The 27,786-nt window shown below is 40.4% G+C and overlaps 1 protein-coding gene across 1 annotated transcript; it reads left to right on the plus strand.

Annotated features, from left to right (window-relative positions):
- Positions 1-27,723, plus strand: GFPT2 (glutamine-fructose-6-phosphate transaminase 2). The gene is made up of 21 exons (XM_035338878.1): positions 1-357; positions 958-1,021; positions 9,656-10,563; positions 15,258-15,365; positions 16,015-16,113; positions 16,782-16,907; positions 17,476-17,534; positions 18,020-18,154; positions 19,632-19,693; positions 21,017-21,096; positions 21,410-21,527; positions 22,232-22,395; positions 22,490-22,585; positions 22,690-22,787; positions 23,149-23,269; positions 23,597-23,754; positions 23,891-24,005; positions 24,630-24,757; positions 25,455-25,622; positions 26,030-26,191; positions 26,841-27,723. The coding sequence occupies exons 3-21, from the start codon at positions 10,557-10,559 to the stop codon at positions 26,883-26,885; spliced, it is 2,049 nt and encodes a 682-aa protein (XP_035194769.1). The 5' UTR covers positions 1-357; positions 958-1,021; positions 9,656-10,556; the 3' UTR covers positions 26,886-27,723.
- Positions 27,724-27,786: the final 63 nt, after the last annotated feature.

The following is a 27,786-nucleotide window of genomic DNA, read 5'->3' on the forward strand; positions in this document are numbered from 1 at the left end:
CATCTAGCTGGTTTTGCCTGTGGAGAAGTGGTTTTATGTGTGTATGTATTTATATATACATATACACATAAGTAAAAATTTAAAGGATCAGGAGGAAGCTTGATTTGGTTTGGTATTAGCAGCCAAATAGGGATCTGTGAGGCTTAAGGCAATGAATAAGCTGTGGTTTATGCTGTTAATGGAGTAGGGAGAGGAAGAACAGGATTGGGGGTTGGATCTTGTTAGTCTGTAAAATAAATTATGTATTTATTACTGTTCATGGAAATCTATAGGAGCACTGTCCATAGGATAAAAGATGTGCTCTGTTCGGAATGGAGCTTTTCCCCAGCCTACCTACCTAGTAATAAATATATTCAGGTAGGTTGTAACAATTGAAGTACAAGCTATTTATACACTGCTGGTTATTTCTAACTTGAAATATCTGACTGGCTCTGTGTTAAGGATGTGATTTTTAGCTACTAAATGTCTATCTCAAAGCCTCTCCTCCCTTTGTGCCTTATAAAAAAGAAAGACTAGAAGAAATGACTTGAGAAAACATGAAATTTAAGAGGAGCAAGTAGGAAGCCTTCTGTGGTGTCTGCTCTCTTTATCACCCTTATTAATATGCTGAAATTGCTGTATTAGCTCTACTGATTATTTACCTTATATTTCTTGAAAGAGTCCAAAGGCATCTAGGATTTCATAAAGAACTTTGGGATAGAGTTATCCAAGATAAAAGAACTAACTCAGGCAAAACATCATTTTGCCTCAGGACGGAGCTGCCCCATGGAATGGGGAGAGACAGACAATGAGAATGAGCTGTGTCTGCTGGGCTGAACGTAAGAAGCAAGCACTTTGGCTATGTATCCAAAGAAATGTTATGATCAACAAGAATGAGCTGCCTGGTGGAGTTTGTGGCAGCTGTGGGATATCGAGAGCAGAGGGGTTCAGGCTTGTGCCTTTGCTGTTGCATCTCAGTGATGATGCCCTTGCCTTGGAACAACCCAGCGTGTGAGCAGGCACCCAGAGCTGCTATCTGCAGGTAAAGCATAGAATTTTCTCAAAGTCTCTAAAGATCCTATACTATTCTTTCAAAATAGGAGAAAGTTTAGTGCTAGTGCTCTGAGTTCTTTGTATTGAGTGGGTGTGCTGGGGGATGATGGCTGTTGCTCTTGCAGAGGGTACTGCAGGGCATCAGCAGCATGGTCAGGGGAGCAAACCAAGCTCACACTGCACAGTCACAGCGGTCAGCAGACTTGCAGATGAATGTCACTAATAGCTGCAGAGATGGGCAAAAGTATTTGTCCATTAGCTTGCAGTGTTAATGCAAAAAACAGTGAAGAAGGACCGCGTTACCCGTCTGCCCAGGGGGACCACAATAATACTTCCAGCTTTTGCAGAGGTAAATGTAGCTATAAAACACTGCACAAAACCTACCAGTTTGGTTTCTATTACTGCTTTTTACTTCAGTAAACTTGCAAACTTAGGGGTGTAGAAACACGAGTAACTATAATATTTTGTTGTCCCTCATACAGCTGTGCTCAGTTGTTGACAACATGGCTTGGGAGAAAGCAGATGGCTTTGCAGTCCAGAAGTCTGGAATTCATTAGTGGAAATTTTCAGACTCTTTTTTTCTAATTCCTTGGCTTAGCTACAAGAACTCAAAGCAAACAGAGCTGAAAATTCATAGCAAGCAGCATGAAAGAGTTTCTTTGCCCTCTTTCACAAAAAAAAAATAAAAAATAAAAAATGACTGGACAGAAAAATCAAACACTTAAGAGTTTCTTTTACCTCATTTGCTTTATCTCTGAGGAAAAAAAAAATACTGAGAAGAGGAACTCTTAAGAGCTTCTCTGGAATTCAGGTTTATTTGTAAAACACCAACAAGGTACTTGATGGTAAAGACTGTTGTTGTGCTAACCTTTTGAAGGAAAGGGGAGGAGACAGAAGAAATGATGTTAACTTACTCCTTGAAGAGTTTGGACTGTGTAGCATTCCTTACAAGGATCTCTTTCTCCTACCAAAAAGCACACAGGAATCCTGTACAGAAATAAAAACTGCACAGCGAATGTTACCCTGACTTGAGACAGGAGCAAAGCTCGCTAGATGTACTGCTCCAGTTCCCCTATCTGGGGAGGCAACAGCATCATCCCAACTCCTGGTAACCCATTTCTAGACCTCTGCTGACGTTTTCCTTGAGGTCTATGCCCTGAGCCTGCCCTGGGAGCCATCTTTCCTCTCATCATGTTATTTCCCAGCACTCTTCAACAACAAATATTCCTGTTCCCGAAGGTACTCTCCTATCCTGTTACACTCCCCTGATCCTGAGCTGCTGGAGAAGGTGGGCTTTGGTCTGGGGCCAGCAGCTTTGACAGGCAAAATAGTAACAAGCAATGAGTTGGAGAGCCTTCTTTTCAATAAGTAAAGAGAAGGTAGAGAGGAAAAACTGTGCACATGAAACCTCTCCTACTAAAATCTTTCAGCACGCACTGTGGTTCTGCTGCGGGGGGTGTTTGAATGTGAGCTTCCAGAAGCTGCATGGCTTGTGAACGGTGCGGTGCTTTTAGAGGCACCTTTAAGCCTTATGTAAATACTGGCTAACAGAGTGACATTGCCTGGGACTTTAGAAGGGTTGGGTAAACTTCTTGGAACTGGGGGAGTGTTGCTTGAAAGAAAAAAAAATAAATCTGTTTCCTGCTTCTCAGTCTTCTTGGATTTCCAGACCTTAGGTTTTATCCTCCTATGCAGATGTGGGGGGAGCAGTTTCAATGTGTCATAGCACCCTTGAAGCAGAAGTCATGCAATAAGGAAGCTTTGCCCTCATCTGGACGGGGCGATGACTTGCCAGCTGGACTGGAGCTAAGGACTAACACGCGGTGTTAGTCATCGCTAATCGGTAACATACAGAAGGTGCTGTGGCTTGTTACCACTTCATATCTATGCTCCTTGCTCCAAGACAGCCAGTAAACAATGTGACTCAGGAAATAAAATGAAAATGGATTATTTATCAGTAAACCAGACTGTGTAGTTATGGCAGATGATAATCCTCCATTTCTTGGAAAAGGCAAAGATTCTTAGCTGGAATTTCCTTAGGATGACTCATTTAAAAAAATAATAAAAAAATCAAGTGACACTTCATGGAAATCACTGCAAAAGTGAAGTAGCAAATTTCTGGTCCTTAGCACCAAGGGTTTCAGGCTTGCTTCCATGTGAACTGACAATCTTTCTAAAGAGCATTACCTTCAGTTCCCAGCACTGAAGTTCTCATTCCAACTCCAGTTGCAGGTGACAGACAAGACTGAAACTGTCCTTTCTGCCTTATTTTAGTGCCTTTTGTTGTCAATTAATTCAGAAGACAAGTGATATAAAATAGAATTATTCCTTAATAGAAAATTCCTCATGAGTATATGATGGTTTTTAGTAGAACCAAGTTAGAACTGCATTCATTTAGGTTGCTTAGAAGTAATTCACCTGGCATGGAAAATGGAGATTTATAAATACACATTCTGGTTTAGTGTTGGCCACTTCAAATCTTTAATTTGATGCCTATCTGTGTTTGACTAAATTTGGTTTAGTAAACTATATTACAACAACACGACTGAAGCCAAGCTCTCAACCCAAGCTGAATGTATTGCATTCAGTTGCTCCCTCAGGCTATGGCAATGCGATGTGTGGAACTGTACAAGCACGGTTTAAACACCTCTGTGGCTTGAGGGCTTTAGCACCACTTCCCTCGAAAGCATGGGCAGGACTTCCACAGCCTGTAAAGCCAAGGAGACTTGTGACCATCCTGCCTGTCTGCTGCAGGACCTGGTGGTAACAGGCTTGGTGTGGAGCTGGTGTCCTGCAGGGACATCTACAGGGGGTGGAGGAGAGCCTGGTGCACGCAGCTGTACAAATACAGGCCTCAGCTCTTTTGGTTTCTAGTTGGTCAGCCAGTTTTGGTCAATTGGATTGAAAACTGCATTTCCTTACAAAATGTACAGCTTATTTTTTTTATTTTATTTTTTATTTGACCTGAAATTAGATGTTATAAATATGTGGAATATTTATGACTAAAAATATTTCCTTTGAAGAAGCAAGTAAAATATGGATAACATAAATATCTATTCCTCTTTGATTTTCTGGCAACTGCCTACTCCCATTCCTCTACAGTCCCCCACAAATTCTTCTCCAGATTTTGGCCAGGTTGTAGTGCCTTAATATTTTTTTCCTCTTTGAATTGTAGAAGCAGGAGGAAGCATTTTTAAAATGTTTGTGCTTGGTTTCAGCACGTAAGTCAAGGAAGTACAGTTAAGTGGCAATACTTCTTTTACAATAAAAAAAAAATGTTCTGGGGGGAAAAAAAATCTCCTGGGAGAGAAAAAGCATCCCCTTATCTCCTTACCTAGATACAGTGATGGGGTGAATTGAGGGCAATTGTTTGCTTCAAGACTGAATTTCCTGCTTTCAGGAAACCTATAACTTACCTCACCTAGTATGTTCACACCAAAATGTTCATAGCCCAACTGCAATGCCATAGTCAGATTTAGTTGCCAGAGGCAACTTTGCAGTTCTGCAGCACGAACACCCCTTAGGGATGCCATCCTCTTGTGCATCTCATGGTATACCCTAAACACAAGTCTCTAAATCAGTTTAGGAGTAGCAGGAGTCTGAGTGAACCCAAAAGGAAATTTCTAATTCTACTGTAACACAAAGGTCCTCTGCTTAGAGGAGATTTTTTTTTTTTTTTCATTAAGGGAGTTTCAGAGAATGAAGATAAAATAGTGTTTTTTGTTTGTTTGTTTTTTCTTCTGGCAGTAAAGCAGTGTAAATCATAACTTCATTGTAACAGTCAGTTAGCTGTGTAATTTGCTGTAGAAGTTGGCAAGGGACAGGTTTATAGATAAACATGAGCCTAGCCAAGGGGTGGTATCGTGGTGTGGGACTTGCACTCCAGATGAAGCTACAGGGGAGCTGCTGTGTCACTGCAAAACTTTGCCTCTGTTTTGTGCTAATTTAAGGTTAACATCCTGCGTGCTTGTTGTAGAGCAATCTGTTTCTATTAATTTACCAACCTGTAATTTCTCTCCAGCAGTCTCTCTCACTGTGTCCTGTACCACTGCTATGTATGCAGTGAACAACTCAATGTTCTGCATTACTTCTGGTACTTCCTGATTCCTGGTACAGAGGAACTGCACAAGACTTGAACAGTTTGTGTATGTGAATGGCGATAGAAAAGTGTCTCTCAGTCTCCTGTGTGCAATGAAAACCAATACAGATGTGCCCAAACCTGACTTTGACAGCTGGTGGATCATGGCAGATCTTGGCAGATCTGAAAGCTCTATAGCTCTAAAAACAGAGGCATGGGGGGGGGGGGGGGGCACTGACTGGCAGTCTAAGGAAATGAATTCTTGGTAGGGAGATGATCAGGGGCTGTGAGGATCAGTGAAAACTACGGTTGCTCTGAGTTTAAGTTTGAGAGGTTTGGTGCCTGGGTGGAGGCATCAAGCTTTATGCACCCAGGCTCTTGGTTTCAGAAGAAATTTCCTTATTTAACCCTTTACTTCTCAAGTGCACTTTCTTATACTGAAATCCAATGGGGACATATGGATTTCCAGCCTCTGTCTCATCTCTGACTGTAATCTGTATCAGATGTTTCAAGAAGGTGCAAGACATCCTCACACCTTGGTATTTGGAGCTTTGCAAAAGCAATTCATGCTCCCAGCACCTTGCTCCCCTCCAGCTCCTTCCAGTTGCTCCCGTAGCAGTTTCCTGCCAGGCAGTGGTGGAAGAAGCAATGTTGGGGGGTGAGAGGGTGGAGAAAATTGAACTTCTATTTAGCCTCCCCTTGCCTTGCTTTGTGGAGAGTGTTGGTATGTGTTCTGGAGAACAGCAGGTTTTGATTTGCAAAATCAGAAGCTTCTTGCCAGAGAACTGTCTAAAGGGCAAACCAGAGGGCAGCCAGCAGCAAAACTATTTTCTAGCTTCAAAGGTGTTCCTTTCAAAGGCCAGTTTAAATCCTTGAAGTATTAAAGCTGAGAAAACAAATCGGGAGAAGAATGGAATGAAATTATTCTTACCAAAGTAGCAAGCCAGGTTCATGTGTTTAGAAGCAAAAATTAACCAGAGCGGTGCGGAAGTTGCACTTCACCCTGCTCTGTGGTGTCGAGTGAGCCTGTGCTAGTTGGGAAGTGCCGCGTTGCTGCAGCGTGGCTGCTGCAAGGAGGGCTCTGCAGGAGCTGGGTGAGGAACCCGAGGCTTTCCTCCGGTGGAGAAGCAGGAGGTGATGGTGTGACTGGTCTGATGGTGTGACTTGGCTGTACCAGCCCTGTGCAGTGACTGTGGTACCTTTCTGATTCCTTGTTCAAACACTTTAAGTGAAGCCCTGAGCCATAAATTGGTGTATACTGGATAGAGTTAAGGATTACTTCTAATGCCTTTTTTAATCTTTGGGTTTTAAGCTTGCTGATTTCTAACATTGGCATGGTTCCGCCAGCTACTGAAAAAAGCTAGCTCTGCTCCCTCCAATCCCACATAATCTGTGGGAATCCTGTATTTATGAAAAATACTGCGTGGATAGTCCTGATACCCAGAAATTTGGGGTTGGGGGTTATAAGAATATCTGTAGTGCTCTGCCAGCATTTCTTACTCTTGACCTGAAGACCACACAATGGGCTGAGAAAACTAATCCTGTACCAAAAGCTAGCTTGCTTGAAAACTCTATAGACTTTTCCAAACACTTTTTCTCTCCCTGTCATTTCCCATTAACTTATTTGCAGCTCCTGTTATGAGTAATTTACATCAAGAGTCAGGAAAGTGCTTAATGCTGTTTAAAACATAGTGCTTTAAATGAATTATTATTAAATGCACCTTTGTATTTTTAAAGTATTGCAAATGTAGTTAATTAGCCTGATTAGCTTTACATTCCATATGCTCATCATGGCAATTCTGGTGAAAAGCTGTCACTGAGTTGAATCCTGGTTACTTAATTCTCAGTTATAGGTATGATGTTGATTTGCATTTACACATAACTCCTCCTAACACAATTTCTACTCTTTCAAAGCCAGCTGTTTGAAAGCGATGAATGCTGATCAGTTCTCCCCTGTTCTCAAACAGCTCCAAAGCTGTTAATCTCTATCATGGACCCTTAAACTGAAAATACCAGGTCCCTATTCCTACACAAGTCCCAGGTGAATTGCTAGTTGACACCTCCGATGAGAGAACATCAATATAACAAACGTCTTTTCCTTTCCTTTGAACTTCGCAGCACAAGTAAGGTGTTGCTGTTTTCACTTCAAAGGCACTTGCTGATTATCTTCAAAACTTGCTGTGGAGCTGAGATGGAGGCAGAGGGCAGCCATCCCTTTGTACTCAGCTGTGTCCTGTCCTGAAGCACACAGGCACCATGCCACGTACAGCCCAGCTTTCTACAAGTGCCAGCAAGGCACTTTCCTTTTTCCTCTTTCCTTTTTTTTTTTTTTTTTTTTCCCCCTCTATTGGTGGATCTCAGCTTAAAAGTAATGACTCCAGGTTAAAGTGCAGTCACTCTGTTATCAAAGGGAAATCCAGATTGAGCCGGCAGCCCAAATATTCCCAAGGGCCTTGGTAGGAAATAGCTCCATTGCACATTACTAAAACTGAAGTGGTGGCAATGGGAGTGCTCAACTTTTTTCAACACGTTAAATATTTTTGTTTAGAATAATATATATATATAAAAAAAAAAGCAGAATGTGCAGGAGTGTAGTTGAGGAAGATGATGACCTGCAGTGTACAATGGCTGCTTTTGTTCTCTTAATTTTTACATTTTGAAGCAAGATTTGAAGGAATCCTCATCAGTTTTCCTCTTCTCCAGTTTCTTTTTTTCATTGAATTGTCATCATTGATATAAGAACTTTTGCTGTGTATTTCAGTCTGAATCTAGCTACAAGTTATTAGTTCTCAGAAATCAGTAACCATTCAAACAACAGTCTAAAAAGGGTAGTTAAAGAGTTTTATAACCCAGCTACAGCCACAGAGGTTGTAAAGGACTTCCATTTGCTCATCCACCATCCTCTGCATCATATCCAGATCACTCACTCCAGTGATGCTTCATAGGGCAGTGTCAAGTCTAGTTCTGTCACCAGTGAAAGGGCCATAAACCAGCTTTGCAGCCTGTTCTATTGCATAACTGCTTCTCCTAAAATTTTCCAAATATTTGCCACACTTCTTCCAGTGTATTCTCTAATACACTTCCAAGAAAATCATTGAAAAGCATTAGATGAGTCTGGGAAGTGTTGGCTGATAAGTTATCAAAGTGATGCATTAATCACTAATTAATGCAATTCATACGCTCAGTTGAATCTCTTTTTTTGTTTGGCTTTGTTCATGGGAATATCACACAGAAAGATGAAATGTTTTGCATGAGTGAAATTTTGGGCTCTAGCTTGTAATTTTTGGCAATTAATTAGTGCTGTGGTGATATTAAAAAAAAAAAAAAAAAAAGTGCTTCTTTCCCACTGTCTGTGCTGCTGGCTAGTTACCTCCAGTACCAGCAGGGGATGGGTCTGTCCCTCCCCTGCTTGCTGACATACCAGGCTGTGAACACTAACAAACTGAGACAAAGGGTAGTTTAAAATAATACACTAGAAGCTGAGGAGCAGATGGGCTGGCAATAATGGGCTGGTGTTATGAAGGAGGCAGGTGACCTTGAGAAGACTGGGAGGGGGCTCAGCTGAAAGTAGTGAAATCTTCAACTATTGCACATCTGTATTCGGGTGTTTCCTTGCCTTTGTGCTGGTTATCTTAGATAAGATCATTAGTTTGGTATGATTGTTTAAAAAAATAATAATCAAAAGCTAACAAGTTACTAAAACTCATGTTGTATAGAGAGGAAAAAAGGTGTTATTCATTGTATGTAATTTAATACAAATAACAAGATAATTTAACGCAAATAGCTGAGATTATGAACTTCCCACTCAATTTGGGCTGGGTTTGGGAGAAAATGCAAGATCAGAGACTGTTTCAGAGGAGGAGGAAGTTAATCCAAACAGACAAGATAAACTGGAATGGAGTGTCAAAATGACTTGCCTGATGTCACACAGCAAGTTGGTGACAGAGCTGGGACTACCAGAGTGACAAATCATGGGTCCGTTTGGTTTTATACTGGGGGAGTGAGGAGAAGAAAACAAAACTGGTTTGTACTGAGTATGGTGTGCATAGCTGTTTCGTACAGGCAGTAAAAATGCATGTATTCTTTCTCATAAACAAATTTAATTTCCAACAACATACAGTTTTTCTTTATTTTTATGACTTCAAAATATTTTAAATCTCGCCTTAAAAATGAGGCGTGATTTCCTTTGTAAACTCCTGTGCTACTTTAAGAAAGGTACCTGCTTTTTTGTGAGTTGAAATGTTGAGACTACAATCTTTATTCTTCATTCAACCTTAGCATCAACAACAAAAGTAACAGAGTTTGAAGGAATCACTCATTTAAGTAAGAAATGAACTACCAAAAAGGTTACAAGATAAGATGAGCCCTTACTTTCTATTTTAAATAGGATGCCTTGCGCTTGAGTTTCAGTAACCATGTAAGGTGTAGCTAGGGTTATCTCTGTGAAGTATTTTTGTGGTACTTTCTCTTTTCCTTTTTGTTATCATGATCAGACTGAAACATCACAAAACTATGCAGTTTAAAAAGTCATGCTTGTTTCAACAGCTGCTTGAGCTACTTTTGTGAGCAAAAGCGCTGCAGCAACACACATTGAGGCACTCGCTCTGTCAGTCATCGCTCCCATTCCTTTGCTCGGAAGAAGCTTCCTGAGATAAGAGGTCACAAGTTTCTCCAGAAGAAGGCAAAGCTTGAGCCTGCTGTGTGGGTCACGTCCGCACCGAGGTGCCTGTGAGTGTTGCTGGCTGGCCTGGCCCTGTGGGCTCTTCACACCCTCTACATCCATCCCAAAAGAGCGCACAGCCCAGGACAGAAGCAGCTGGAGGCTCTTGTAGCCAGTCTGGTGTTTTTCTCACAAAGTAAGGGGATGAGAGTGACTGCAAAAGGAGTACGCAGAGCGGCTGGGAGTTTGGTCAACTGCTGCTGGGAATCCTCAGTGGCTGGTGGAGGCTGATGGCCTTGGCCTTTGGCCCTGAGCACTAACACAGGTGCTTTCAGTGCTGGTCAGTGTGTGTTTTTAACCGAAAAGACTCGATAGCGGGGGACACCCACTCCTGCTAAGCCGCAGGAGGAGCTCCCCGGCCCCTTGCGCTGACAGGACGGACCGCCGCGCTGGTGCCCGGCCTCCCCCCCGTGCACACCCCCGGGCTCCCCGCCGCTTCCCCCAGCCCTCAGCGGCCCGGCCGAGACCTTCGGGCCCCCGGCAGGGGGGAGCCGGGCGGGGCCGTGCGGGGGGTAGGACGCGAACGGCCGCGGCCAGGCTCTGCCCTCGCCGTGCACCCACCCGCTAGGGGGGCCCCGGGCGGAGCGGCCCCAGCGCCCGCTCCCCGCCCAATGAGCAGGGAGGCAGGGGCCGGCCCGGCCCGGCCGCGCTATAAGAAGCGGGGCGGTGGCAGTCCCCCAGCGAGGCCGCATTTGCTGGTAGCGGGACGGGTCGTGAGCAGCCACCATGTGCGGTGAGTGACGGGGCCGGCTCCGGGCAGCCCCCGTCCTCCGGGCGGGACAGAGCCGGCGGCTTCTCCCCGGCCGCGGCGGGGGTCGCTTGAGCAAAGCGGGTTGTCCCCAGGGCAAGTCGCGATTTCTGTCTGGATAAGAGCTGCTTTGTGCCGTGCTGGGGCAGCCGGAGCCGCGGGGTATGAGGCGGCGGCGGCTTTGTTCGGGAACCGGCCCCTCTGCGTCCATTTTGTGTGGGGGGGGAGAAGCCGGGGGGAAAGGGCTGAGCGGTAACGGCAGGTAAAGGTGGCGCTTCCTCGCTCCTCTGGGGGCAGGCAGCCTGCCTTGCTACCCCTGGCTGTGTCCTGCGGTCTGTGGGTCAGTAGCGGCTCCTTGTCTGTTCCCGGGGGGGCCCGGCCACGTTGTTGCCCCCGGCCGCGGTGCCTCCCCTCGGTTCATCGCCGCCGGGGCTGGTGCAGAGCCCCGGGCGCTGTGCCTCTGCCCTTGCCAGCCCGGGGCTACGGATCCGCCGTGAGTCACGGCCCGACGGCGGTGGCAGGGAGAGTTTGTGGTTTTCAAACAAAGGCTGTGAAGGAGCTTAGTTCTTCGCGGATGAGTTTATTCGCGTTCCTTTATCTCGTAAAAATGAGATAGCGGAGATAACGCGCGCATCACGTGTGCGGTTGTTTAAGAGATGCTTTGGGCGAGGTGAAAAAGTATGGATTCAAAGCTGCTAATGCAATATATTCTGTGAAGTTGTAGTAAAACTTTACCTGTTCCTTCACTGAAACTTCCTCTGAGGTCGGGGAGGATATTTTGGTTGAAAGGAGAAAAATCTCCCCTTGTACTTTTTAGCAGTCACAGACAAAACCTTCTTTGTGAGATCCTGACTGAAAAAGTTGAGTTACTGCTCCCAAAAACGCACGTTCTGAGCTAGCTATCTTTTCCCTGCCTCCACATCCTCTTTGATTGTAACCTCAAAAAGAGCAAGCTGTCTAGCGAGCCTCTTTCATTTGAATGGAAACAGGAGATGGTTGTGTTTGAGCGCCTACGTGACTCTCCTGTCGCTATCACCAGAACAAACCCAGTGCCTTCTACACAAAACCCCCTCAGGTGAGAGACTTGGCTCAGCGCCTAGGCAAACCAAAGGTACTGGTTGCAAGTGCTAAACGGTGAGATACGTAATGACAATATCAAAAGTTGGGCGCATGTGAGCTGCACATTGATTGGGAAACGAGGGTGTCGGCACTGGTGAATGAGTTTGGTGAAACAGCCAGCTTGGGGTGGAGTTACTGACTCAGTGTGAAATGGCAGAGGGCAGTAATTCATAAAGCACACTGAGAGTAGCCTTAGTTTGTTCCTGTCAGTGGTTGGAGATCCGCCACCTTAGCAAAATGGGTAACTGTTACAAGAAAGTTAGGACTAAAATATTACTGAGGAGGAAAAAAGAAGTCTTGGGTAATCGCTGGTCTGTTTCCCAAACTCTGAAATCTGAGCCAGTTTTATGTGGTGTTTGTTAACATGAAAGTTGTCCTGTATCTCCCTATGCTGAATATACAATCAAAAAATAGTTTTATTGTAAGGGACATCTAAAGATCATCTAGTTCCAGCGACCCCTGCCATGATGTAGGAAGTGCTGGAGTTTTTGAGGTAGCAGTTAGCAGTTTTAAACTCCTCTTTTTATGTCTTTCTAGGTTTCAGTTTTCACACTTAAGAAGTATGTCCTGTGTTTTCTCTGACTTGAGATAGCACATGAAGATCTAAAACTACTGTTCACTCTTTTGAAAATACATAGGTCATTAGGTATTGACATACGCGTACTCTTTAGGCAACAAAGTTGAGATGTTATCATACATATACAAAGACAGTATAGCAAAACTATGCAGAGTTTAAACAAATGGGCAAAGTATTCTTATTTTTATTCTTAAAACTGGATTACCTGGGAGTTTCTCAGAAGTAAGTTTCTGGCATCAACAATGCATTTACCCCGATAGAAGTACCCTTTTATTTAAAAATAAATTAATTTTACTCAAACTTCAAGTATAGGGTGCCCCCTTCTTGATTTTGGTGAAATCTTGCAATTGCATGTGTTCTTGTAGAATTTTCTCACAAAAATGTTCAGTGAACTTTTTTCCCCCCTCTTCTTGACACTCAGCTTGCAATCCCGAAAGGGGAAGGGGAAACTAAAGTCTTGATATGCATGTCAGGGGGGAGCCTTGCTTTCAGTGTCTGTGCTGGATTAACGCTGTCTATACTAGTGTTTTAACAACCCTGCTTTAAGTGTCTGATTCTGAAAGTAAGCCAAATGAGCACTTGAGCCTTTACTGGGGAGGAGAGAAGCAAGCTCTGGAAATGGCATCCAATTGCTTGGGGAGGCTGTTATAAAGGAAAACTTACATCACAAAACTCTGTTATCACGAATATGATTCAGCTAAGATTCAGTTGCACTGATTTGCTTCCACAAGGAAGAAAGCTACAGGAAGCTTTTATCAAATGTTGTTTCTCTGAGTTGAGCAATGTGCTTTAAATCTATTCAAAATGATGACTGAGTAGGGAAGAAAATACGCAAGCGGGAAAATCATGAAACAGAGCAGTACTGGAGAAAAGGTGCTGAGAGCAAGATTGATTTCCTTTAACTGGAAGAGTTTGTAATGCATTTCTTAAGAAGTCAGGCTCCAGCTATTGCTTTCATTGTAACAGACGGTGGTGACTTCTGAGTCTCCTAATTCACGTGTGTGGAAGCACAGCTACAGTACCCTAGAAACAAGGATCCTTTTAACAATTCCAGCACACTGGTAGTATTGTGAGGACAGTCCCGAAGGAAGGTTTTTCCTGGAGCTCAGTGTAGTCAGTGATGCCACATGGAACACACAAGCCTGATGCATCTTAAATACATTGTGAAATCTGGCCTAGAAAGTATAGCTGGGTCTGAAATGAGGTGTGTAGCAATGTTTTGGAATGATGTTGAGAAATTTGTATTGAAGAATGCTGCTCTTGAGGCTCGTGGTTAGTGCCAGAGAACGGTAAATGTCTGTCTGGAAAAATGATCAACAAGCTCTCAGTCTAAGGTGGCTTTATGTAACTGGAGGCATTATTTTTCAAAGCATCCATGAAGAACAGTATTTAGCTGTTCGAATTCCCAAGTACCTCTTTAAATGCAACTATTGTCTTAATATCCCCATTAATGTTGGACACTCCAGAAATAATTAGGCGAAGCTCCTCATAAATCTCACTTCCTTAGCAGAAAAGCATTTACCAGCCTTTAATCCTTCCAAGATAAATCCAGAGACCAGTGGAATAGTCTCTTAGGCTCACTGTCAGATCAGCAGTATTAATGGCTTAAAACCGGGGAGTACCAAATTCATGGCAATATCTCTAAGGACGATTTACTGGTGTATCGTTATAACAGCTTCTTCACTACAACCATTTACAGTTCAAAAACTCTAATTGAGGGGGAAAAGGGTGTTGAATTTCAAACAAAGGCTTTTTCTATTTAAAACTCTAGTCTGAACTGCTTATCTGTTGAGCTCTTCAAATCTGCCTTTTGCAAACTTAGTTTCCAGTCCTCACTGCTGTCTGGAGAAATCGTTGAAACAGTGCAGTTAGGCTTTTCTGGTTTACTGGGGTACAGATTTACAAAAGTTAATAACATTCATCCTTAGAGATGCCCAAGTCCCAAGGAAGCATAGTAGGCAGAAGAAAGAAATGATTATGTTTTCCCTTGAAGGTGACCCTTTTTTATTAAACCTTTTCTAAAGATACAACATCATCCACCAAACTCCATTTAAGAAAAATGCTTGTGTACTCTTGCCTTCCAAAAAAAAAAGTGTGTGAAGGGAGGGGAAACAGCCAAAAACTCAAAAAGCTACTTCTTGGTGGATGACTAGCTTATTGAAGAGAAGAGAGATCAGACTTGCAGACTCTTTCAGGCTTTTTGTTTGCCAAGTAGGCAAGGAGCAAGTTTGCGCCTTTCCTGTGATGCCTCTGTAAAAGCTGACCTGAGTAATGTGGGGCAAGTGAAGGGATCTTATGTCTCTGCGTTGGGTTTGGCAGGCAGCATTGTGTTGAGGCAGCGCAAAGGGTGAATGCTTGGTTTTTGGGTGAGCCTGTTCTGTGTCTTCTGTTTCTTTCCTTTGTTGTCCTATCCTTTTGACTTCTGCCCTTTCTTTATATTGGCTTCTGTGTTCTGTTCCTGCTGAAGTGACTGTTGTATGCCAGATTAGGCTGGAGCCTTTCAAAAATAGATGTTGTGCCTAGTACCTACCCATGGGTATTTGGGGCCGTGACTTTGATTACAAAAGTCTCCTTGTGTTAGAACTGGTGAATATATTCCTTCTTTAAATGTCTAGTTTTAGATTGGGATATGAAATAGATCATAATGTTTCCATTTTCAGCTGTGGTTTTCATTAAAAGTAGATTTTTTTTAAAGCTCTCTCAACTGTTTAACTCTTGGTGGGTAATATGAGACGAGTGAAACCAGCCAGGAAAGCTTGTGTTTGCTTGATCAACATGATGGTCCTGATTCATTTGTTGTATTTGAGCTCTTTCAACTTAAAAACCCATTAGCAAGATTTGTCCTAAATAGGAGGTGGCATCCTGCTCGGAGCTCTCTGTGATGCTAATAAGTAAAGAGTTTTAAATTGAGTCTGAAGGGAAACAAACTAACAAAAAAAATGTCGCTTCTTTTTTCCCCCCTTCCCTTTTTCTCTTTAAACAGGAATTTTTGCTTATCTGAACTACAGAGTACCTCGGACTCGAAAGGAAATATTTGAAACCCTGATAAAAGGATTACAGAGATTGGAATACAGAGGATATGACTCTGCAGGTAACTAAACTAACAAATTAATTTTAGCAACCAATAGCTACTTATGTTACTTATGTGAGTTTCAGCTTCTTCATCTTGATTTTTTTCATTTTCATCCTTCAATTTGAAAGATCAGTACTAATTACCTTGATTCTTGGATCTCCTTCTTTCAGCTTTCTTCAGGACTTCAAATTGGGTGTGCAGCTCTGTAATCAGATGGTGATTGAAGTTTAGTACACATAAGCAAATAAACAGGGTGTGAGGAAGAAGACTTCCATTGCAGGGTCATGTAGTTTGTGCCTCAATTTTTGTGTGTGTAAGTCCTAGTGAAAAGATGAGGAAACTTGAACTTATATTTTGAGTTTGCTAATTTCACCACGCAAAATATGTCAGTGTGTCCTCAAGCAAAATTGAGATAACTGTCTTGTATTTTTTTTTCATTTATGCAGTGGATAGTCATTAATCTAGTTTTATTTGAATAGTGATTTGAAATCAAAGAATGGCATTTGAACATACACAGGTCTAGTGACACATTTCAAGTACATCTCTTTGAAGGATAATTTTCAAATAACGGTTGCATCTGTATATGCTTGTCTGTATTTTCTCAGCCAGTTTTAGATGATGTATTTCATGCTTTAATTAACACTTGTGACTGGGTCCTGTATTGCAGGAGTGGCAATTGATGGAAATAATAATGAAGATAAAGAAAGGTTCATCAAACTGGTCAAGAAAAGAGGAAAAGTAAAGGCCCTGGAAGAAGAGTTGTACAGTAAGTGTCTTAAAAAGCACCCCTTTACTTTGGCTATCCAGTCAGCTCATATCTGCATCTCAGCAGAAAGACCACAAAATTTACAGTTACGGTTTTATTGCAGAAATAACTGCAGTTAAACAATTTATGCTCCCCAGTTCTGCACTTAAAGGCAAGCTTGGTCTTCAGGTACGGTGCTGTGAAATTGTCAGTCTACTTTCCCCCCTCATTTGGTTGTTTCTGTTCAAGACTCGGGCTCCGCTGGTGATTTACTCAGATGATTTCTGTGTTTGGTAGCTGAAATGTCAGAACATGGACTCTGACAGAATTTATGAGCACTTAAGCAGCTGGCTGTCATCACAATCTGCTTTATGCAGTGCTTCCATCTGTGAAGAGCTAAAGTTGTGTTTTAATAAGTTTATATTATAATTTGTAGTAATGTGGTCTGTTGGCCTAGTTGTTGGTATTGGCTGAGAATGCTTGAGTCTTGGCAAACAAAGTTTTAATCTCAGTCGCTTGAACTGTCTGAAGTGTAATGTCAAGTAAGCAAATGGTTTTAAAGGAAGCCAGAAGATAACTTTTAGATTTTTGCTGCAAGAATTCTCTTAGAGTTTTACTAATTTTGTGCATGTGTGAGAGGGATATTCGTTCAACTTTAAATATTATTTTTTAAAATTTCTTGTCTATAGAACAAGATGGCTTGGATTCCAAAGCAGATTTTGAAACACATTTTGGAATTGCTCATACTCGCTGGGCGACCCATGGAGTACCAAGTGCAATAAACAGTCACCCTCAGAGATCAGATAAAGGGAATGGTATGTATTTTCCACAGCGCTTTGGAACAGTATGAATTTGAAACAGTTGAATCCCCATAGTACAGCATACACCTGAATGCAAGTAAGAAGAGAGGTTATCTATATTGTATATTAGGGCTAAGCTGTTACCATTCTGCTTAGGTTAGAGACTTTTACAGTAAAACAGCCTCTTCTGAGGCTAAAGTAGCACTGTAAAAGACTCATGAGGTCTGTTATCTGAAAATGGATGCAAATTAGTCAAAGGGCAACATTTTTATTTTAAAAATCAAGATTCCAAAAATCTAAGTGCATCAATATTGTCTGGGCTGGGAAGACGAGATTTCATTTTGTATCTCTCTTGAGGTATGTCTTGGTGCTGTTCTACCGGGTGTTTTCTACCTTTGTATGACTTCAAAATTCCCAGTCTTTTGCTTTCTGTTGCGAATGTTATGATAAAGTGTAGGTCTGAAAGCTGTTATCAGGTGGTTCCTAGTGTACTTATAAGCCATTTTCTCTAACTTTGTGTTCTGGGTAGATATCTTAATTTTAATACATTACCTATGTATGTCTATTTTTATTTTCCTTTTAGAATTTGTTGTTATCCATAATGGAATCATCACAAATTACAAGGACCTGAGAAAATTTTTGGTGAGTCTGTGGCAACTTCATTTTTAAACTAGAAACTAAGTACTCCACTGTGTTGTTAGGTCTTTCAGGACTGTTAGAACCTGAATTCAAATTTCTTATGTCAGCTGCAAAATAGTATAAAGGAATCTGCCTAAGAAAGATACACAGGAGCTGGCAAACAGCAATATATTCTTGTAATCCAAAATGCAAAGTACTTTGAGTAGGGTAGCATTGTGCTCAAACTGGTTGAAAGTGCATGTGGAGCGGCTTCCTCCTGTCTCTCATTGCTTAAAGATGCTAAGCAAGTCTTGCTAAAGTGCTTCCGAAACACTTATCCTATGACAGGACAAGTCTTTATACTTTGTAGTGATATGTATATATATGTACCCATCCAATGTAGCGCTCCAAGCAGTCTGTTTTACTGTGTGGTTTCTGGTGGGAGACAGATGAAGTGTTTCTTTCCTGAGGACGAATACACCTTTTACTTTTCTATTTAATATTCTTAGGAGAGCAAAGGCTACGAATTCGAATCTGAAACAGATACAGAAACGATCCCCAAATTGATCAAATACATGTATGACAACAGAGAGAGTGAAGACACCAGTTTTTCAGCCTTGGTAGAAAGAGTTATTCAACAGCTGGTAAGTGTGAAGTTCCTCTTTTTTTTCCCTGTACTAAAGTATAAGCTAACTATGTGGTTACTTAGGATTCTGCATTTATGCCTTTGGATTCTATGCAGGGTTCCTTAGAAAGTGCTGCAGATAACAGTGTTTGGCTTCTAAACAATGCTCAGTAGACCAAGAAATTAGATTAAAATTTTGGAAACTTCAAAAGCTTTTCAACGCAATTTTTTAAATTGCATTAGAAGTTGGTGGGTAGTTTTGGTGTGTGTGTGTGTGTTGTTTGTTTGTTTTTAAGAACGAGGTTATCAGAGTTTTTGAATGAAGCAGCTTAGTTTAATAAATATATTGTAGGAGCCTCTGGGGCTTGGTATCTCTCATAAAGGGCAGTTTGCTCTCAAGGGCTATTCTGGTCATGTTAAAACAGTGCTGTGATTCAAGTTTGTCTCATATGCTTTGCCCCCCATGTTTGGAAATAGATCTAACAAGCTGTACGGATTCGTGGCTTAGCTGGTTCCCAAACTGTGAAGTGGGAATCTACTGTTACTTAGTATGTGAACACTTAGATCTTTGACAGATGCATTGCAAACTTGGAGAAAGCTTGCTTTGTTTCGATCCCCAGTACTCAGGCAGATGTTTTTCCTCCCCTTCCTGCAGTTTCTTACACTCTTTTCACCTCCCCTTCCTCTTCTCTAAGGCAGCTCTGTAGTATTCTCCCTAGAGCAGATCTGGAATACACATGAAGTAAAGGAAGGCCTTTGTGGGTCAAGAGGCAATAGTGGTGCACCAGCCTAGCTGAGGGGAAGGGTGGCTTCATCTGGCCACAGAACAAGTGCAGAGTAGTCTCAGACCAAAGCCTCTATAAGGGGAGTGAATATTACCATCTCTTTTCTGTTTGCAAGGTGGGAGGGCTTTTGTTTCTGCTTTTGGAATACTTGTGAGTTTTGTGCTAATACAAGTTGTTTATTGTATGCTCCTGCTCTTGTTCTTGCTTTGTGGATTTGGGGATTTCGAATTGTGTGTGTTGTTTGGGTAAATGCACTAATAAGATTTTGCTGCCTAACCTAGAAGTAGTAATTTGAAAATCTTAGCTTAACATGCACAAGGAGGCAAACCTACCTGCATATTCCTAATAAAAGTAAATTTGTAACGCAGTCTTCAGGTTGATTATACATCTGAGATTTTCTTAACCCCTACTTGGGAAGGTATTGTTTTTATTTATCAAAAGAGGCTAAGTGTCTTGCCTAAGTGCTTGCTTCCTGATCGTTCAACTGTTGCACTGTATGGGTATATTAGCTTGTTCTGCTTCACGACCAATTGCTTTTAAAGGTGCAGTCTGCCTTTCAGGAAGAGATTCCTGATAGTAGTACAGAGCTTTCCTTTGGAGCCTTCTCAGGAAGAGGGGGGCCCAGTTATATGAGGCACAACTAATTAAGATAAGTTGTTTAGGACTGCTTTTTTTTTTTTTTTTTTTCTTTTCTGTCTCCATGGTGTCTAGGAAGGTGCTTTTGCATTGGTTTTCAAGAGTATCCATTACCCAGGAGAAGCTGTTGCTACCAGGTTAGTAAAACTCAATTTTAAATATAATATATACCATTTTAGGTATGTATATATATATAAGCTAATGTCTCTTTAAACATCAGTAAACATCTTTAACATCAGTATCTTACTTAAAAAAATATTAGAAGTTTGTGGTTAACTAAATCTCAGAAGGTAGATAGCTATGTCAGTGGAATCCTTCTGAAGCACAGTAAAGCTCTGCTGAGCCTCTCTTCAACTGGCTGTTAAATATAACTTGAGCTGTCCTGACTGTACACAGAATTTGCAGAGGCCTTGTTGGTTCTGTCATCTTTAACTTGATTTTGTTTACTAAATTAGATGCAAACTTTGAGGATGTGAACACAACAGTGAAAAGTCACCCACCTTTCACTATGAATAAATACTGAGGGTATGTTCAGGTTGGCTGAAATCCCATCACACTGATAGGTTATACAAATAGCATTCTATAGTTTTTATAGCATTTATGAGCATTTAAAGTTCTAGTTCAATTTATATTTGGAAAAAACTTGCAGGAAATGTAAAGACACTAACGTAGCAAGTGAAGTAATAGTGGGAATAAAGCTTGTTTTATACTATAACCTAAAAGACCATTGCTTCTGTGGTCTAAAACGGGACTCTGTTAACGTTGTGAAAAAGCCAGCTGTACCATCATTCTAACTGGAGAACATCTGAACTGAACTATTCTGTATGTGGTTCAGGTTTGGGTATGCAGGAGTGAGGGGATTAAGAAGAGCTAAACTTGTAGTCTGAGGTGTCGAGGGAATGTATGATTCTTTTATTCCTGTGAGATTTATTTATTTTTAATGAGCTCTTTATGTGGCACATGACCCATATAATTAAAAAATTGCCTTTTAATATTCCACAGTTTCAGAGATCCAGTAGGTTGACAGTTCTGAGTTTAAAACACTAAAGGGTGGAACAGCATTTTAATAGTAAAGAGTGATAGTGCTAATTGCCTCAATTTACAGTCAGAGTGAGGTGTTTTGTTTTTTTTTTTTAATGGTATTCAAAATGGTGCCTGTGCTAAGCTGTTTCCTTGTTACTGGAAGGAAAACAACAAGTTCATAGATGTTTTCCTCTACCTGGTGGTGTAGATCATTGGGAAAGATTCACATAGGCATATGGCACTTATCCATATAATAAAATTTAGAGAGTCTTACAGAAACAAGTCAAGTTTATATAATTCCTGCCATATATATAATGTTTTTAGGATCAGAGTTGAGAAGGATCATTCCATTTAGGAAGCTGAATGGGACATTGTCTTTCAACTTCACAGATGCTCTTTGACTTCTCTGTATAAATTTGTGTGTTTTCTCTTTGTAGGAGAGGGAGTCCTTTGCTCATTGGGGTTAGAAGCAAGTACAAGCTCTCCACTGAACAGATTCCTGTTCTATATAGAACATGTAAGTTGATAAAACCAATTACGTTATTTTTAAAACCTAAAGTTATTGTTACTTTTTGATTTGAAACAAGATTAATTAAATCTCTGTACTATAAAACTACCAGCTGCTGCCCCAAATAGCTTCTTAGCTGAGGGTATTCCACTTTTGCACTACTGAATGTGTAGTTCATGTAAAAGTGCCCCGTCCTTTCTCTCCCCAAAAAAACTTTAACCATTTGTGTAACTATACAACCTTTAACCTGTATAGTCTGTAATCTCTAACTTGAACAAGTCTGGTTTTCCATTTAAAGTGTGTCACTTCTTTAATTTAACAGGCAACATTGAGAATGTGAAGAACATGTGCAATTCACGAATGAAAAGACTGGACAGCTCTACCTGCCTTCATGCTGTTGGGGATAAGGCAGTAGAATTTTTCTTTGCTTCAGATGCAAGGTAGTAAAGTACTTGACCTTCTCTCAAAGTATTGTTTTTGCTTAGAAGTGAGGTGGTTCTGGAAATCTTACGCTGTCATGCTGCTGCACAGTTGTGTTCTGGTGGGATAGCTTCTTATCCAGGTTACTTCACAAAGCCCACAGTTTAAAAATGTGGAATCTTGACATCAGCATTTGAATTGTTTACAGTATCTGGTACGATATCTGCTAATTACTAACCTCTTTTTTCCTTTGGTGCAGGAAGGGAAGGTGGGTACAAATAGCCCCTATCAGCCAAGTATTTGGGCAGACTATAGGTTAATCTGGGTTTTGGCATTTTAATCCATCTATCTAGGATATCAGAGGAGGAAATAGTGATGTGGTTCCAAACTTAGAAGGAGTGTGGGCATTGGATACACACTTGTAGCAGAAGCATGATTGTGACCTCAGGGATCTGTTAGAGATCATGACAAGTAAGATCAGATCAGCACCAATTGGCTGATGCGAGGTGCTGTGGTTCCCGAGCCTCCTGCTCCAGGTTCCTGTGAGAGTGCAGGAGGAGCAGCAGATGGAGCCATTTCCTTTAAGATGGCTCTGTTTGTAGTTATGTCCAAAAGGAAGAGAGAAGTGACTCTGGAAGTGTGATAGGACATTTAATTTCAGTGAGGAATGCTCCTATCAGCTCTAACTGAAATGTCAGGATTGTCTTTCTTCTGTTTTCTGTAGTGCTATCATTGAGCATACCAACAGAGTAATTTTCTTAGAAGATGATGACATTGCAGCAGTAACTGATGGGAAGCTTTCAATTCACCGTCTCGAGCGTTCAGCTAGTGATGATCCTTCCAGGGCCATACAAACCTTGCAGATGGAATTGCAGCAAATCATGAAGGGTGGGTTGAAACAACTGTAAACAAGTAAAGTTCTCTAGACCTCAAACAGCAAACCATGTGCATAAGCATGACCATGTAATGTTGTTCTGCATAGGTAACTTCAGTGCATTCATGCAAAAGGAGATCTTTGAACAACCGGAATCAGTTGTCAACACTATGAGAGGCAGGGTGAATTTTGAGAGCAGCACAGGTAACTCAGAACAGGCATGCAAGTTGCGCTAAGCCAACAAATTTTAAACGTACTAATTAGAAAATGAAATAACATCATTGGTTTTTGCTTTTGTTTGATTACAGTTCTGCTGGGGGGCCTGAAGGACCATTTGAAAGAAATCAGAAGATGCCGAAGACTGATCATTATTGGCTGTGGGACCAGTTATCATGCTGCAGTAGCCGTATGTTCAGCTTCAGCAGAAATGCATATAGAACTCCTAGTTTTGGGGCTTTTAGACAACAGTTCTTCATCTGCTTTTCTGTTTGTGGTACAAACTTTGCCTTTCAATGAAGGGTTGTACACATTTGTTTAGTTTTTCTTTGTGCCACGTTCTTTATTAAAGCTCCAATGTTGGTACCTACCATGCTAGAAATTAACTTTTTAGTCTCGTTGTTTAAATCTCTAGTGGGCTTCAATTATTTTTTAATAAGTTTTTAATAAGATTAGGTTTAGATTATTTTTCAATCTTTGGGTGTTAAGACTTATTAATATTAACAAATTATTAACAATATTAACAAATGTTGTGTGCTGTTTCAATACAGACTCGACAAGTATTGGAAGAATTAACTGAACTACCAGTGATGGTGGAACTTGCTAGTGACTTCCTGGATAGAAACACACCTGTGTTCAGAGATGATGTGTGCTTTTTTATAAGTCAGTCAGGTGAGCTGCTTCTACTGTTTGTCTTCGACTAAGTGCAAACTAAAAAATGGGAAAAAAATGTGTATTTCTGAATGTTACAGAAGAGGGTAATAGCTAATGGGCCAGATCTGTCTTGAATGAAGCTTCTTTCATTCTTGTTTAAGGTATATAGACAATGAACGAGTGCTGAAACATTGTTTTCAGATGTATTTTTGCATTGTGTGAGTGTGGATGCAATTATTTAGAACACAGAATAACTTCTTGTATAGTATTTTATGCTTCTCTGGAATTGTTTCTACCCTCTGTCAACCTTCAGTTAAGATGTAAATGTTTGTAAATGCTTCCCAGGTGAAACTGCAGATACTCTTATGGCCTTGAGGTATTGTAAAGAACGTCGTGCTCTGACAGTTGGCATAACAAACACAGTTGGAAGCTCGATATCCAGGGAGACTGACTGTGGTGTACATATCAATGCAGGACCTGAAATAGGTGTGGCAAGCACAAAGGTAATTGCTGTTCTGTGTTTGACTTCCATACTTCACCACAGTGTAATCCAATATAAATTTTAATTGTAGCACTTCAAATTGAGATTGTGCTAACACACTGCAGACTGAGCTGCTAAATGTTTTGTTTTGTCTGCAGGCTTATACCAGCCAATTTGTGTCTCTTGTAATGTTTGGCCTAATGATGTCTGAAGACAGGATTTCCTTGCAGAAAAGGAGACAGGAAATCATAAGTGGACTAAAATCGTTGCCAGGTATATTGATATTTTGCGTATGAGGAGGGATGGGGGATGTTGTCTAACGGGTAGTAAAATACTAATCAGAAATACTTTTTAAAATGTTTTTCTTGTTTAAGTCTCACTCTTCTCTCCTTCCTGAAAGGTGGATGATACATGAAAAATGGACTATTAGGTTCTACACCTATTGCCAGTTTTACAAATACCCTTTCAAGAAACCTGGCAGGATGATCAGAATTGGAATTAGGGTAGTTTTGTCTAAGAAATATTCCTTGATCTCTTAAGTTGATAATTTAAAATTAGTAAAGCCTTTCACTTTTAAAATGGTATAGATAAAGACAAAACTAATCAAGCTGACTTTAAAATGTATGTTCACAACTTCCTTTAGAATGGGATGCACATCCCTTTAGAACGGGATGCACAGACAGAAATTAAATGTTAAATTTGTTACTGCAAATAAGACCAGACAAAGTTTATTTAAACTGAAGTCAAAGTTGCAAAGATATGTAGTTAACAGTTGAATTATGTTAAGCATATTTGTTATAATAGATCATTAGAGTATCATATTGCAAGCAAACCAGTCAGAAATATTTTTTCCAGTTGATAGAGTTTTTTATATGTCCTTTTTATGTCATCCATTAGAGATGATTAAGGAAGTCTTGACCTTGGATGAGAAGATTCATGATTTGGCTCTTGAACTGTACAAACAAAGATCACTGCTGGTTATGGGTCGTGGATATAATTATGCCACTTGTCTGGAAGGAGCTCTGGTAGGAAACTCAAAATCACTGCATGCTACTTAAAATGAGCTTTTGTGGCTTCTGCAGAATAGTTTATTTCTCAGGTTTCTTTAAAACTTAATCCTACTGCAGTAAAACTGCTATCTATAACATTGAACGTTTAGTCCTGTTGGACTGAACACATACATAAGATGAACCTGGATACAATATCAATTTATTGATTCTTTCACATAATTTCAATGCAAAATGAATGTACTTAAACAGAAAATTTAATACCATTTAAAATGCTGACCTATTTGAAAATATTCTCATAAGACACAATGTGCTGATGTTCAGGTAAGATGCTCATGCAGGAAACTGCTAAAGTATATTTCAAATGTCACAGTGGAATGCATGTATATTCGTCTGTCAGAAGTTTGAAATGTTTAAGCTAGACTGCATTAGGCAAAATTGTTCTCTTAAAAGTTCCTGTTTGTTACTCCATTTTTTTTATCTGAAAATGCATGTGCATTGGGAAATTCAATTTCCACCAGCATCCTGCTAGAAATCCCAGCATATAAGCTTGTCTGTTCTAGCCTTTGGCTGATTTTTTGAAAATGGCAACTTGATAGTGTACGTTTCTATTTAATTGGCAGACGTATAGCTTTAATATTTTGCTTCTTGCAGGTTTTATTTGTCATCTGATTTACTTTAACTTTTTGGCATTTTCTCTTTTTTTTTATTTAAGAAAATAAAAGAAATTACATATATGCACTCTGAAGGTATCCTGGCTGGTGAGCTGAAACATGGACCACTAGCCCTAATAGATAAACAAATGCCGGTTATCATGGTGATAATGAAGGATCCTTGCTTCACCAAGTGCCAGAATGCTCTGCAACAGGTCACTGCTCGACAGGTAAGTTGTTTAACTAATGTAATGTCATAGAGTAAGAAACTGTGCATGCTGTATTGCTGCTGATTGTGCTTCAGAAGCAAGGTGTATTGATTTTATTTTTTCTAATTAAAAGTTGTAAATACGGTGTTATACATGCACTGCAGTTTGTCGTTGAAGGTTAACACTAGTAGTGACAACTGATTGCATGTGGATGTATTTCAGCTTTGAAGCTAAAGGTATAATGTTAAGAGGTGAAAACATTCAATTCTCACACAACAGTGGGTGACGAAAGCCATTATGCAAGACTGACATTGTCTTTATTAGCAACTGTAGCATTTTCAAACATACTGCTGCAGGCATGTTCTGAACTAATATTGCAAAGGAGTTCTAAAACAGCTCTTCACTTAACACTGTAAAACTATTTTCAGGGTCGTCCAATCATTCTGTGTTCTAAAGAAGACACAGAAAGCTCAAAATTTGCCTACAAGACCATTGAGCTGCCTCATACAGTTGACTGCCTTCAAGGAGTCTTGAGTGTTATTCCTCTCCAGTTGCTTTCATTCCACCTGGCTGTTCTCAGAGGATATGATGTAAGTGCTTTCTATGTTTAGCCCTCCAGTCAGAGCAGTTGTGAATTTCCTCCTACCAATGTAAAGTGAGATAGATGTTTATATGGCATTTCTAAAAAGAAACAAAAACACAATGATATTTACAAGCTCCGATAGTGACTGTAGAGGTGTGGTGGTAGCAGTAGAACTGTGGTTAAAGAGAGCTGGTTCTTCAGCCTCTTTTTTTTTTTTTTAATGGTATTCTAAAACATGTGAAGATCATTTGCTTAGCTTGATTAGTTAAGAATGCAGATAATACTTTTTCAGAAAACTAAATCTTAAAACATGGTATTGCACTTTAACTTAGAACAGTTCACTGCTTTGTACAGCATAGTTTGTTGACTCTGGCTAGGTGCGTCAGTTTGATGATGATGACCTCTGTGCAAAGATGCCCTGTGCAAAGCAGTGTATGTTTGTTAGGAGGGTTTTGGAAGCAAGGATGAATTCAACAGTGAGTTTTTGTCTGCAGATCTGTGGTCTCTTGTGTGTGTTAATGTGTCTAGAATAAAACAAATCTCCTTAGGAAAACCTTAAAACAAATCAAAAAAACACCAGCATACTGAATGAACTGTCAAGTGCAGAATGCCACTTTTATTCTGTAGTATACTGAAAGTCTGTTTTTTCATTTTAGGTGGATTTTCCGAGGAATTTGGCCAAATCTGTTACTGTAGAATAATGGCAAAGAACACCTGATATTTTTTTTTGTCACCTGACCTCTGAGTTATACTTGTAGAGATGTGTTGTTCTGAATTGATAGATACATGTTTTTTTTGAAAGAGAATGACAGTGCTAAGTGGCAAGTGTCAGAATGATTTATCTTGCAGCTTTAAAAGCTTTCAATGTGCCTTGTTACCCAAGTGCTTTTGCTCACAGCAAATATACCTTTAAGTCCTGAAATTGCCAAAGGAGAAGACAAAAATAATTGTTTACACATGGTATACTGAATGAACTTTTCTACTGTGCAATATATATATACAGCTCTCTTCAGAGTAACTGTGAACATTTTTTAGCCTACACTACTTAACTAGTTTTAAAGATAAAGTATTTATAAGTACAATTGTATAGCTTTTTTAAGTTATTTTTTTTTAGTATGTTGCTTATCTGTAGCATTGGTAATGCTCAGAATGTAAATACTGAGCATCTTGACACACTTACTCGTGTACAGTTTTTAGAGTGTTTTTTCCTACTTCAGCCTCAAACTGGAAATTTGTTGTCCCTCTTCCCACCCAGCTTCTGCTTCCCTGCCCTTGTGACTGTTTTGTATTTAACCAGTCTTTTGTAAAGCTCTTCTGTGGCTGTAAATTCCCAGCTATGTTTTAAATTCCTGTTTCTTTCAACTAATTATTTGAAAAGCCAGAACAACATCTTGTTTTGTATGCTGCCCCAGCTCTTACTTGCCTAACATGTACAGTGCAACAAAATAAGGGAACTTAGATGTCTTTCATCAAATGATACTTCTGTATGAAGTATGTACAATGAAATTAAAATGCAATTAAAGAAAAGATTATATAGATTCTTCTTGTTTCTGATTTTTGGTGGTGGTGGTGGTGTGTGTTTTTTTTTTTGTTTGTTTTGTT

Source organism: Oxyura jamaicensis, chromosome 13 (genome assembly GCF_011077185.1).
Source record: "Oxyura jamaicensis isolate SHBP4307 breed ruddy duck chromosome 13, BPBGC_Ojam_1.0, whole genome shotgun sequence".
Lineage (NCBI taxonomy): Eukaryota > Metazoa > Chordata > Aves > Anseriformes > Anatidae > Oxyura > Oxyura jamaicensis.

Coding starts and splice junctions, on each gene's coding strand:
- GFPT2 (XM_035338878.1), top strand. Junction 24,758..25,454: donor CTTGTCTGGAAGGAGCTCTG/GTAGGAAACTCA, acceptor TTTTTATTTAAG/AAAATAAAAGAAATTACATA. Junction 26,192..26,840: donor CTGTTCTCAGAGGATATGAT/GTAAGTGCTTTC, acceptor TTTTCATTTTAG/GTGGATTTTCCGAGGAATTT.